General features: G+C 37.0%; 1 protein-coding gene across 6 annotated transcripts in view; it reads left to right on the top strand.

The window, feature by feature from the left end:
* Positions 1-14560, top strand: part of LOC145691110 (adiponectin receptor protein-like) — a 123752-nt gene that overhangs the window by 71803 nt on the left and 37389 nt on the right. The window contains exons 1-2 of one of the 6 annotated variants that reach the window (XM_081766811.1): positions 585-725; positions 7225-7570. In XM_081766811.1, the coding sequence (XP_081622937.1) occupies positions 7319-7570 (252 nt within the window). In that variant the 5' untranslated portion in view covers positions 585-725; positions 7225-7318. Of the gene's footprint in view, positions 1-584; positions 805-905; positions 1086-1141; positions 1265-7224; positions 7571-14560 lie in introns of those variants that run through there. The other 5 variants (XM_081766810.1, XM_081766815.1, XM_081766814.1 and 2 more) reach the window with 5 other exon arrangements.

Genomic DNA, 14560 nt, shown 5'->3' with positions numbered 1-14560 from the left:
ACAATCTGCTTAATACACGGTAGAAGCTCACTGAATTGTCAACTGTGCTATGTTGTTCTTAAATTGGTAATTTCCATTCATAAATTACTATTCACAATACATCTGCATTACTTCAGGAATGGTTCAGTACAATACATACATAAGTTACGACGTTTTTTATTAAGCGTAAAGAAATTAGACTATGCATAACATCTAAACTGCAACTTTAAAAAACCGTTGGATACACTGCAAAGTGAAACTCTCCGCTCCCCTGTCCCACCGCGCTTGCCAAGAAACTGATGTAAACACAACAGCAGCGCCATCCTCCCAAAACCGCACAGCTATCCTGGTCAGGTTATACTGCGGGGAAACACACAGTATAGCTATGTGCGAACCAAATGACAACAAAACCGCAGGTTACATACACTTACAACTGTTAGGTTTTCTGGTCGGTACCTTTTATCTATTTTACATTTTACTATTATATAATTATTATAATTTACATGCATTATGAATTTAAAATTATGAACATAATTGACATATGGAACTTGTTTTTCTGGAATGTATAAAGTGAACCTTTTTCTGCGCAAGCGTTAAATCCAAATCATTTTTCACTGTAGTAGTTGAGAGTGCCATGACTGTTGTGTATACTATGAGTTGAATACGTAATGGAAGGAAGTGCAATGAGTGCAGACAAGAAATGAGAACACGAAGGAAAATATGAGAAAATAAACTCGGATGGATAGGTAGAGTGAAAACTCAATTCTTTGTGGTTTGAGTAATTCAAATTATAAGTGATTCGTGTTATGAGTGATACTAATTCAGGTAATTATAGCTATATGAAAGTGTTTATGTGAAGTGGAGGTCGTCTGTACGAAGTGTAGACGATTTTCCCAATCAGCTGTGCAGGAAGTCGATCTCTGATTGTCTATAGTGGCAAATGCGACGTAGTGTGAATGAAGTTACGTGATAATTACACGTAATTTGTCTTGCTTACAATATATTGTTTATTTAAGTAATAAATATGAATGTTTTATTGGTCGAATTTGATATATTTTAGTATATGCGTGCTAAGATGGCGGATATTCATTCTATGGGGGATAAAAGTAATGAAAATTCTTTTCTTATTATTATGTTTTTATTCATGTATGAGAATAAATAGGAGAAACAGTTCTGTACGATTAAGTTTTGAACATTAATCTGCATTTTTAAAGACTTTATGGCAGTGCCTATTATATAATTACATAACGAGTTTATTTTTGTTCTATAGCTCAGAGATGAAAAGGTAGGCCATAATTCTATCTATTTTTGAAATAAGTGTAGAGTTGCATTCGATAGTATAATCTCACTTACGAAGTATTTTTGCTAATAACATGGTTAAATATTGAATTTAAGCTCTGCAAAGTTGTGAAAGACGTTGTTTAATTAATTCTGTGAGATTCTTCAAATCGAAGTTGAGATAATACTGATCTTTGCCTAATGAAAGTTTGTAGTTCAAGGGCAAAGCACAAATTACCATATGCACCTTCTTTCAGTATTTTTTCTGAAAGAATGTATCTTCAGTCATTTGAATTCTCGTCGGATTGAGTATAGCCCGCTCCCCCCAGTGATTTTTAACGAATCATAGTGAATCTAACGATTCACAGTAGTTCATAATGAATCGGAATCGCATGTTATAAAGATTTAAAATGTAAATCTTGCGGTAAGGAAGCTTTAGAATAAGTATTAGTAGTAGTAGTAGTAGTAGCAGTAGTAGTAGCAGTAAGTAGCAATAGAAGTAGTAGTAGTGGTAGTTAGTAGCAATAGTAGTAGTAGTAGTAGGAACGGGTTAGAAGCCCCGCAGGGGTTTGTTGGGTTCTGTTCTCGATATAAGTAGTAGTAGCAGTTTTAGGAGTAGCAGTAGTAGTAGTAGTAGTAGTAGTATTAGCAGTAGCAGTTCCGGTGACAAAGAACTGGGGGGAGCGGGCTATACACAAGCCTTCTCGTCTTCGAAACACCTGATAACTTTTTTTCTTTCTTTCTTTTTAACAGCCTGCACGTTGATTGGCAAAGTAATGCCATGAAAATATTACGGAATTACATATTAAGGGAGATTTGTGACTTCTTTCAGTGCAGATACCTCATCAATCAAATTATACATGTATATAATCGAATAACTGAAAGCATCACACATTTGGTGCATATTGTTGTCTTGAGTTCAGTTCCCCGAAGGTCCAGCTTCGATTGGTTCATATAGGCAAAATTATAGAAAGTGGAACTGAATAGTTCTTACAACAGGTTTCTGTATGAAGAACGGGTTATATGGAAGTTCGTGAGGTTCATGTTTGGAAATTTACGAATTAAATCCTTTCTTTACGAATACCAAGAATTTTATTTGTGCTCGCAGCATATTTGTAACTAAAATAATACTTGCCATTACTCGAGCAGACAGTTCTACCAAGCTTTGACAGATTTACATTTTTAAGGTTAGGCTAGAGCTTTGCATTTCAATTAGCAGATACTGCACTAAATGAGGAGCTCCATTACTAGGACTACTTGTAGATTGACTTTAAGAGTGCTCCTCTAAAGGCACAGTGGACGTATGGCATACAATCTACAGTGCATAAAGCACGAACCAACTTGTGCTAGATGGCCACTAAAAGGTACGAATGCTATATTATCGAGGGGTTAAGTTTAGAGTTACCCCTCCGCTTTTTATAAAAATCAGGAAAATTTACAGGAGAAATGAGGTAAGAAACGATAATTTGATGTTTAGGAATGTAAGTTCGGCAGGAGAGTTATGTTTAATACGAGAAAAGATATGTGGAAGTTAGTACTATTTGCCGGATGCGGAAGCATTGCGGAAGGTTTCAGCAGCATGGTAGTTGTAAAATATGGCGAATATGGCAAACAGGTGTAACAGATGCGCAAAAATAATGAAGAAAACCTTTTAAATTTTTGTGAATCACACGGAGTACTGAAGTTAAGTAAAATGTAACAGTTTTTAATACTTTAAGCACTGTTTTTTGTATGTTGTAAAGTGCAAGGGTACCTTCAGGCTGGAGGGACAACTCTAAACTTAAGCCTTATCGAGTTAGGGCAGGAGAGCAGCAGGGAATCCCGAGTGGTAGCAAGGGATGCATCCGTAGGGAGTAGGCGCGTCAATGATGGTAATAGCCTATACGTATTAACGAGGATATTGAAAGAGAACACTTATATACACAATTCTTTCACTATCATTCACAATTCATTTCAGTATGCTGTGCACTGACAGTACCTAATTATATTCACGCACTCATTCCTTCACGAAAAGTATTTCACATTTTATTTTACCTCTAAATTTTCTATTTGGTAGAACCGCCTGCTCGAGTGAACCCTTTGAAACTGCGTTTGCCCTAAACAAATTTGCAGTAATTTAAGCAAACAAATTATAGGGAATACAAGTTGATTCCGAAGAGGAATGAAGTACGCAACCTTAAGGCAGTGGCGTACGCATAATTTCATCAAGGGGGCTTAAGTATTCACTCATATATCGTTTCAGGACAAGTAATTCTGCGTATACAGGCTTATATCTTACTATATAAAATGTTCATTTTTTCATAATATCGTGCTCAAGGAGGAGGAGGAGGGGGTTAATCCTCGAAACTTCCTTCTTGTGTTCGCCATTGGCTCAAGGTAAAATAGTTAGTATAATTTCATTTTTGAATTGTGACTATTATTTTTCTTTATTATTTTTAGAATTGTGACTATTTATTCACTTGCTGTGTTAGTCGCTTGTAATCGCTAGCTCAGGGTTCATACTTCCCAGTTGGTTTGAAAACTATACTTAATGTACGCGCATGTCTAGTAAAGCTGGAAAAATGCTACTAAAATAAAAGTTGAGCACGAGAACAGTATAGAGATCACTAATGCTATTCTGGGAACAATTTAAAGTATAAACATTATTAGAAATATTTCTGTACTTTGATGTAACAAGACTTAAAGATTTTCAGTTGTCGATTTTACACGTACAGTCGTTATCTTCATGCATCTCTAGTGTCAATGAGTACATAGGAATGAGGTTAATAAATTTTAAAAGCTCCAAAGACGTAAGGAGGGGAAATCTTATTATGTTTGTGCTGTGCTTGTTTTAAGCTCTATGGAAACATTTAAATTTCCTATTCAAAAGAGGTCTCTGTGGATTCCACGTTTTCTTAAGAAGTACCGAGGATAGTTCAAAAATTAACTACCAATGCCGGCGCAAATTGATTGGTTGATTTTTTAGTTATTTTTAGGACCGGGCTTATATGAGATAATGGACCTAGAGTTTAACTGAAATCCGAACTTCCACAGGAAATTTAGACCGAGTGTCTCGCACCGATTCCTCATAGACTAACTATATATTCGCGAGGCAACTTTCGTAATGTATTTCACCATGAAAAGGATAATATCACTTATAAAATCCGTCAATTTGGAAAGACTTATGGATGGAGGAGTTTATTTATGTAGACGGCGCTTCATGTTTGAATACTCTAACATAACTATGCTGGGGATCCCAAGACTTGTTAGTCGCGGCTTCGAATCCTGCTCAGGACATGGGTGTTACGAATTTTTCTTCCATCATTCATTCTTATCCCACCCTTAAACCTAAAGGACATAACGTGGAGCATAAATCTTAAAAAAAAAAAAAAAAAAAAAAAAAAGAGAAAAAATATGTATGTGGGATAACCATAACTGAAATAACAACGTGAGCGTGGGCCACAGGAGCAGCATGTATCTTCGATGCACGGTAAAAACATCTTAAGACACTTTTGTTCGTTTTCAGAATGTGATACATTATAGAGCTGGAAAACACAATTTTTCATTTGTTTTGTGTTGGTGCAATGATCAATATTTCTTAAACAATATTTTATAAGATTTGGTTGGAATTAGGGCTTACGTAGACCTATTTTGAAGATTGTTTTGGCTCTTCTGAAAAAGTAATTTTTAACTTACAGAAATCTGTATAAGTAAATAAATGCACCTTAAAATATAGATCGAAGTCTTACATAAGCCTCGTGTTGAAAAACACGCTTAACTAAAACCAATGTGTCAGATAAGATAGCTTTGTTTCATTATACTCTCTTGGTATGAACCCTAAATTTTGAAATTGCCTTTTGTTCAGATAAATATAAATAATCTGTTTCTTCACATAAAGGTTAGCCATATCCACTGGTCTAGTGGCTAGCGCGTGCGCCCTTGGTGTACGTAGTCTAAGGTTCGATTCCCGGTGGGAGAACATAAATTTAATTTTACGGTCATTCAGTTTCATTAATCATCCCTCCCTTAGCTTAAAAGAGCATAACCGTTGGACGTTAAACTAAAGTAATTCATCGTAAAGTTTCTAACTCTTATTTCCTTCGACTCCTTTAAAACTTTTACTAGACGTACTTGTGCGTGGGGATTTCTTTCGTAGCACAGAGGGGAGAGTAAATTATGGAGCTAAGAAGGCTGGCGAATGCTAATCAGAGTTAGAGCGTTGAACGCTTACGAGTCATGTTCTCTTTGAAAATTGTGCCACATTAATAGTACATACATCAAGTAGGCTGTTCGAGGGTTAGCAGAGTGTTTGATGCTTCTTTTAGCTTCTCTTATATTTTACGTGTGGTAATGACGTTTATATGGTGAAGTATGTCTGCTAAACTTTCTGTATGAAGTAATACATTTCGGCTTGCAATTCTGGTTCTATACCTTGTTTTTACAGGTGTTTATATATACTACAGTATTAGTTACTCTTATAATCTACGATATATAAATAAAAATGATAGTGGCTATGTTTGCGATTTCGCACCGCTTGAACCACCCGACCAATTTCTATCAATTTGCCACATAGATGAGGTCGGGCCTGCGAGTGTTTTTATTATTTCACTTTAATGGTACAACATAGTGGAGATATATAAAACTTTATAACTCTTGAGCCACGAGACCAATCTGGATCAAATTTGCCACATAAATGAGGTTGAGGCATGGGATTGTTTTAATCATTCATTTTGACGATGCAACTTGTGGCAGTGGGAGGGGGAGAGAAAGAAAAATACATAAAAATGAAAGTGTCTATTTTTGTGACTTAATAACTCGTGAACCATCCGATCCATCTCGATCAAATTTTTTAAACATAGATGAGGTTCCCGGTTGGGAGTATTTTTATCGTTTTACTTTGGTAGTACAACTTAGCGGAGTGGGAGGGGGGGGGATTCGTAAAAATGACCGATATTAGTGTCGAATCCATCGTTTTCGGGCTCGCTGAGTAGCATGTAACACTTTCGATGCTGTTTACATCCCAATTCAGCCCACAATAGTACTATTTAATTTTTACTGTCATTTCCACTAAACATACGACGCAACGAGTTGTGCATTTAAAGTTTTTATTTCGATCCAACGAAGCGGGCGACCAACGCTAGTAGTAATAGAAAATGAACTACGACTATTTACCTTAGAGTTGCCCTTTGCTCTATTTGTGTCAATTTTTGAAGCTAATATTTCGCAGGGAACAGTGAATCATGAAAGGCTTATTCTAATATTGGAGATGAACAAATCATTTAAATGCTTTCTCTCAAAGGTGTGGTGTGAAAGTTAGCAAAGCGCCCCCCAAACAAAATCGTAAATACGCCACTGCCTATGACAAATAACCTACTCATTCATTTGTCTTTCCTTTTTCAAATATCCAATAGAGACAGGATTGCTCAGTGAATTGTGGGTATTCAATAGAAAGAAAATGGAAATTAGAAGGAAGATGTAGGAAAATTGTGCTCATCTGCAATAAAAAGTCTTAAGCCCTGACGATGTTCGCAAGGTATTAAACAGACCAGATACCAATAATTTTAGGAGTGATAAAAAAAATCGAAAGATCGCGTTCTTGGCTAATAATTAGTTTTTGGATCAGGGGCTACAAAATTTTTGAACGGTCCCTAAATCGAGTTTTTGTATTTTTTACGGAATAAGCACATCATATCGAGTTAAGTGATAGTTTGGGTTTGGCTACACTATATGTGGTTCTCCAAATATAAGGCCTACAAGAAAATTTTTAATTGATCCAAAGATGGGTAAAGTAAGTAGTTTTATTTTATTTTATACTAGTATAAGTCACGTAAAATAAAATAAAATCAATAATAGTGTACAAGAGAAGTCATTACTCTACCCAATGGAATAAAGACAGATGGAGTAGATTTCACATTTTGTTTGTAGTTTACAAATGTAATGAATGTTCATACTGAGTTTAGTTAACTTTGGTTCGTGTTTTCTTTACAGATGCCAAGTATATGTTTTTTGTGAAATATTTGGACCTCACAAGTGTATTAAGTGACGGGATTCATCTAAATTGAGTGTGATCATTGTGTTAGCAATGAGCGACTATGAAGATGCCGTGGAAAGCATTGGGGATCAGTCTCCTCTGGACACGAACATAGGACTGCGGAGGAGAGGTATCCCTTGGGATCCCGAACATGATTCCCTTGGGAGTGATGTGGATATCCCTGGTCTACAGGAAGTGACGCAACTGCTCGGAGAAGACGATGCAAGTGTCGTTGGAGAAGAGGAGGGCGGATGTCCTTTGCCCAGCACTCCGGAGGAGGATCAGCTGCTGGATTGCGAAGGGGTAAGTTCATTCCCATCTTTAAATAATAAATAATAGAGTGGGACATTAACCTTCGTCTTTTATTTTTAACGTAGCGTTTCGAGAATTACAAGGAAGACAGTCGGCAATTTTTTTTTTTTCTTTCATTGGAAATCCTGTATTTTCTGTTAGCAAATTGCCGTCGGTGTGCTGTGATACCAAACAATCTATTAATTTATATTGTTGGCCTAAATTTAGAAATAATTTTCGTTGTATTTGGAAGTAGTCTTTCAATAATCATCTTTCATAAGAGATAACTTTGTATTCAAGTAATGTTGCTGTGTGCTTATGTTGGAAAACAGATTTCATTTTATATACGAGGAAAAATCGAAAAGTCTTTGCGTGTATATCTTTGCGAGCGTGTAATACATTTTAGTACAAAATCGAGGATACGACCGATTCAATAGGCTTTTCTTGGAACGGTCCCAATGCAAATTCCAATTTCTTACATCGCACCGCGCTGTTATCAGTTGCCAAAGATAGCTCAAGTGCTCAGACGTGAACTCCATATAAGCAACGAAGTGTTATTCGTTTTCTATGGTGCAAGAGACATAGAACCACAGAGAAATGGAAACAAGTGTTTAGTAGTACAAAGTGTTCTGTGGTGGGGCAAGGAGTTTGAAAATGGACGAGAAAATGTCCAGCACAATGACTGATTGAACCGACCTTGTTCCACGCCGACACAGGACATTACGTGTGTTGAGGAAATGGTGAAAACAGATCGACGTGTTCATGTGAAGGATATTAGCAGAGTCCTATGGTAGTCTTTATGATATTGTCCACGATTATCTGGGATACCGCAAGGTGTCACGTCGGTGGGTTCCTACGCTTCTTACTGATAAGAAAAAGAGCAAGCGATTGGTCGTGTCAGTAAACGTTACGTTAAGGAGGACGATAGTTCCCTGTAGGCCTATCTTATTTTCACTGGCGACGAAACGGAATACTCCATTAAACCTGGAATCAAAACAACAGACCATAATATGGAAACGTTCCACCTCGCCGGTAAAAGAGAAAATTCCGAACAACACCATCGACCAGTAAATTGATCCTCACAATATTTTGAGGACCATTCCAGGTTTATTTCCAGCCAAGAGGTGGAATTATCAAAGCAGAACGTCACTGTCACCCACGCTCCCATCTGCGAATAACCATTACGATAAAGTGTTAGAGTATTCGGGATGTTGAAGATGTGGTTTTAGTACATGATAACGGAAAACTACATGTGGCGAACACAACAATCGCCAAACTTCAATCTTAGGGCTGGAATATTATGGAGCATACCTCTCACAATCTAGACCTTGCCCCCAGTGATTACCCAGTAAATAGTCCCTTGAATATTGTTTCCAGTATGTGATATTGATCAACTTTGTGACGCATATGGAGTTTTCTAAAGCACATTTCGTTTCGTTCGTTTCTCAGAAAATATAATTTGTGTTGAGGGTGGTTGTAGTTGACGGGCGCTGGTTAATGGAGAAGGGGCTAATGGAAATACTTTCTCTACGTCTGAATGAGGTTCGATCCTTCGTGTGTGAAGGGGGGATACTGACTGCAGAGTAGTGGTTCGGACTCGACTCTGTAGAGCCTCAGGGTTGCAAGGGGACGTTAAACGCTACTCAGTCAATTTAGATTACAGGACAAGTGATTGTTCAGTTGTAATTGTATCTGCTTCTAATTAAAACATTAAGTAATTCAGGTAAAAAAGAAAATACGTATTAATGCTTATTAAATCGATGTTATAACTGATTTGCAGTGATTAGCACAAATTCTACAAAACTAGTTCTACATTATATTTGTCGTTACAAAGGGTCTGATGCAAAATGTTTATATAATAAAAGAAGACGTGTTGGGGTATCTCATAGTTGTTCAATTGGACAAACTGACAAGAGACAAAAATTACATGTGAGCTATTCGGAGCTACTGATGAAGGCAACATAGTTTGCCGAAACAGTATATTACAATAATAGTATAATTTAGATGCAAGTATTTTTTTTAACGAATTTTTGGATGTTTTTCAGTATGTGAAGAGACTTACAGAATGCCACATTGTTACAAGTGTTGAAAACAAGTTTTAAAGTTAAAATTTTTATAGGTTACCACATAAGGGGCAAAATATTCTCGCTATTCCAGAAAATAAGTTCTTTTTCTTTCTTAGAGGCTGAAGAAAGAAAAAAAAAAATGATCTCCGAAATAGCGTTAACGTACATTACTCGGAAACAGTGAGACCATAATCATACCACTGAAAGAAGTAAATTATAAGGGCTTTTGCAACAGCGATTCCTAAAATGAAGCAGCAAGGTGGCTCAGTGGTAGAGCGCTCACCTTTAGTGTGAAAGGTCTGTGGTTCGATCTTAGGGTTGTAAATTTGTTGTGGATTACTCTCCTCATGTCTCTGGGAGCTGGGATGGTTTTGGCTAAGGAAGTTTAAATTACAAGATTTTACAATATCTTGCAGTACTAAATTGTGCTAATAAGGTTGAAGGAATATTCCGGGTTGGTGAGTGCATTGGAAACATTACTTACATCTACAAATCAAACTGCTTTTGTCAAAATTCTAAAGACTTTTCTTTAAAAAGTAAATATATTATTTCTAGTTGCTATCAGGACGTTAAAAGTACAGCATTTTAGCGTGAAAGAAATCGTCATTCACTGGCTATTGCTTGGCCGCATAGCGAAACATGCCGCGATCTGCGATGTGATCGCAGAAAATTTGCCGCGCCTGTGCAGAAAAATTGCCAGAGAAAAAAAATAGCCAAGAGAAAAGTATAAAAACATGCCTGCTATTTGTAGATATCTTAAATGCACGAACGACTCGCATAAATATAGTTTGAATTGTTTTTTACGTCGCGTAAAGCATATTTTTAACAATCACAAGTGTTCCTTCTGCAGAAATTTTTTGCAGAATTCCTGCAGAAAATTTTTTACTTATAAAAGCTCATCGCAGAAAGACAAAGAAAGAAAGTTCTGCCATCGGGTTGCTTGGTAAGATGCTGAAAGCAAGTTGAAATTATGTCCTAAGTAGTTGTCTTTTATTTATCTTGTATTGTATTACATTTTTATTTATTTTTGAGATCTGTTTAAACTTATGTGTTGAATACATAATTAAATTTTTAGTGAGCTATAAAATACAGTTTATAAGAAGTGAAAATCATTCCAAACATAATTTATTAAGAAAAAGAATCATTTGTGGTGTTTAAACCGCCAGCTATACGAATCTAGCATGATTTCCTATATGATAAGAAGCAAAACGTAATGATTTGAAGATATTGTGTATCCACGATGCATTGTTGTTCCAGAAATAACGTTTGGAAAGAGCTCAAATCTACTTTGATAGCTGTGTTGTTGGGTCTGCCAGATGAACTCGGTGGAATGTTCTTCACATCTTATGACCCTTCATCAGCTGATAGCAGGCAGAGGACCAAAGGTCTTTAAATGACGAACTCTGTTTTTCTCTTTTTCTAATGGAATGACGTTATCCGTTGTACTTTATGACTCACCAATTACATGAGAAGAACGTTTGGAGAAATGAAAGCATGTCAATGGAGGATTCGTGGTTCGGTCCAACTTCCGTGTTTATTTAGTTTTCGGCATAAGTTCTCTGAAGCCTTAGTATGTCACACACGTGAGGAATGGCATCATTTAGACAGCACATTATGAGGAACTAAATCTTCTGAGATAACTTCTGGATAATGGAACTTTCGAATAGCAGTTATACTACAAACTATAGTGTTGATATCCTTAAGAATATAAATTTTTAAGTGTAGGTGCGACTAACTAGGTTAAGTCTTTCGGGGTAATATTTCAGTGGTATACACTACTGATGTAATCAGACGGTAATAGGCTAGTGGCTAGCGCTCGTGCTTTTTAGCCAGGATGTTCAGGATTGAAAACACCGCTGTGCCCATCCTGACTGATGTGTCTCCGGTGCCGTACACCCTAACAAATTACCGATGAATTTCTACTGAGGTACCTTTCTGATGCAAAAATTTGATTGCACTTTGCACTTCCACATTTAACAATATTTTCATGGACACAGCCACTTTCTGACTCGTATTGCGAGGCTCTGATGCAACATACACACCATCTATGGTCACCTGCTATGACAGGATAGGGTTACATTCAGGATAAGTGAAAATAATGGATATAATATTAGATCTATTGAGCAAAAGCAACTAAAAATGAGTACTGCTGCGAAGAAAGAAAGAAAAAAAAAAGAAATCGAAATTCTGTATTTTTGAAAATAGTTTTTGAGAATAAAAACATTTACAGGTGAAAGAAAAAATGTTTATCCGTCATATATCGTATCAATGTGATAACTTCGTCGATCGTTGTATATTTTCTTTTATTATACACGAAATATTGAAATACAAGTTAATATAAAAACATATCGTAGTCAAATTTTGCAATATTAAAATCAGCGTGATGAAAGTCTAAAATGATGTAAGCTGCGATTTTGTAATCTTGCAGCAAAATTGTCGTACATAAGATTTTCGTGTTTTTTCCTCGTTGACCATGTGAAGTGTTGATGGGAATCCTAAAGAAGGAACCGAATGATCCAACAAGAGCCAGAAAAGAGGATGTCACTTCTCGGTAATTCTGTATTACCAACGTTATTTGATACCTATCTATACAAGTGTTAGTGAATAAAGGTCTTCATATACGCGTATTGTCAAAGATGATAATATTACGGTAGGAAGTAGACAGGGTAACACAACATAAAATTAATAATGTATGATGGTACAAAACTCAAGGAAAAGCTTCGAATGATATGGCATGGAAATAAATACTAGCAAGACCAAAGTAATCATGGTAGATCGCCATGTGGCTATCGATGATGATGATGATTCTGTACAAAACTAAAGTAGGGTTGCCAACTTGTAAACATAAAGACGACTTTGCTAGACCTTACGGCTATATATGAATGAACAAAAAATGGTTATATTTTAAAATAATTATTACATAAAAAAAACTATAAAATAATTGTAGAGTACAGAGGTTCTTATTTAAAGTTATCTAAAGGCAGCAGCTTCAGCTTTTTAATTTTTCCTTACATAATCTACCTAGTTATATGCTAAATACTGTCACAAAGTTTGGAGTGGCGCTGTAGGCATCCGGAGTGGACAGTGCTGCCATCTGTGCATAAAGCGGAAGATGCATGCAGTGTGTGTTAGACTGTTCTTGACATACGTTGATATTGTACTGAGTTCTGATGGAGTGGGGCGATTACGAAAATCGTGTAACAGTAATTGCACTACATAAGGTCGGGAAGACAGCAGGTGAGATTTTCAACCTCCTGAAACCCCTACAAGTCAGCAAGAGATTCGTGTATTGCGCCATACAGTGATACACCGAGACTGGGACGGCAGCTGACCGCGCAAGGAGTGGCAGACCACGAACGGTACGAACTTGCAGGCCCAGAAAGCAGTCGCAGCAAGAATTCGAAGAAATCCTGTTCGAACACAAAGTGTGATGGCTGCTGACATGAGCATCAGCAGAAATTCCATGTCTCGTGTGCTCAGGAGTAACCTACATCTCCGGGCGTATAAGAGGCGGACTGGTCACTTTCTGACCCATACATTAATGTCGCAGAGGGTCCTTAAATCAAAGAGTGTTGCAGCGTTACGCCAACAATCTGCACAGAAAGATTCTATTCACTGACGGAAAGGTGTTTACAATTGAGAGCCTACAACGCCCAAAATGACCGTGGGTATGTCACGTCATCTACTGCAGCTGCTGAGGCAGCTCCAAGGGTTCAGAGGGCACATCATCTGCCTCAGTGATGGTTTGGTAGGGAGTGAGCTACTCAGGCACAACCCAGCTGCATTTTTGCGAACAAGGTATTAAAATATCTGCCAACGTGTGCCAGGACACAGTGCTAACCCCTATAGTGAAATCACTGTCTGCTACCATGTTCCCTAGAGAAAGGTGTACCTTCCAGCAGGATTCCGCTCCAGGCCACAAAGCGAAAACAACCCAGGACTGGCTGGCACGGAACGTCCCCGACTTCGTTTCTACCGCTGATTGGCCTTCTAGCAGCCCGGACCGTAACCCGTTGGACTACAAACTTTGGGCAGTCCTTCAGACAAAGGTCTGCTATAAACGGCATCCATTTGTTGACAGTGTGAAACAATCCTTGACCCGAGCAGTGAACAATTTTCCCATGGACGTGGTGCGTAATGCCATTGACAAGTGGCCGGACAGACTTCGTGCCTGCATCAAGGCCAAGGGGGGACATTTCGAAAAATGATCCGTGCGTCAGGTGTACAACATACCAATGTAAAACATGACCAAAATAAATTGCCTTGGTGTTAATACTCTGTGTTATTCACATTCAAACTTGTGACAGTATTTATGATATAAGTAGGTATAAATTCTCTTCAGTGTGGTCAAGATTCTTTGTGATTTCTAATTGAGCTATGGTTAAATCTAAAGTACATCGACTCCTGTCATCAAAGCATTAGATACTGGAACTTTAAAAAAAAAAAAAAAAAAAAAAAAAAAAAAAAAAAAAAAAAAAAAAAAAAAAAAAACATTACCATCAGTGGAAATTTTCTATTAGGAAACAAAATTCGTGATAACAGATTATCTCCATTTATGTCAAGGTCAAGATGTATAAGAATTGATAATGCAAGGGCACAGTGATCTTAACATTAAAATATACCTCTGTATGCAAGAATTACGCAAATTATTTCTTCAAAAATTAAGCAGCAGGTTCAGATTACATTCCGATTTTTAAAGTACGGTAGGTATGAACTCCGGCATTAAATCAAATCGCAGGGAGAGAAAGTTTGAAACTTCATGCGAAATACGTGTGCAATTCTAAACTAAAGTTAGTGAAAAGAAATGATATCCGTACTTAGTTCCTAGTTCGTACAGATTAAGAGGAATCATTGAAACGTTAAGTTATGTACGTTCTATTTTTAAGTACTTTAATATGGTTTTCGTACTGATAAGAGTTCCTGTTTCACTTGTAAT

This window comes from Thermobia domestica, chromosome 7 (assembly GCF_964235325.1).
Source record: "Thermobia domestica chromosome 7, izTheDome1.hap1.1, whole genome shotgun sequence".
Taxonomy (NCBI): domain Eukaryota; kingdom Metazoa; phylum Arthropoda; class Insecta; order Zygentoma; family Lepismatidae; genus Thermobia; species Thermobia domestica.
The sequence above is the reverse complement of the archived record's forward strand: the minus strand, read 5'-3'. Positions and strand labels throughout refer to the sequence as shown.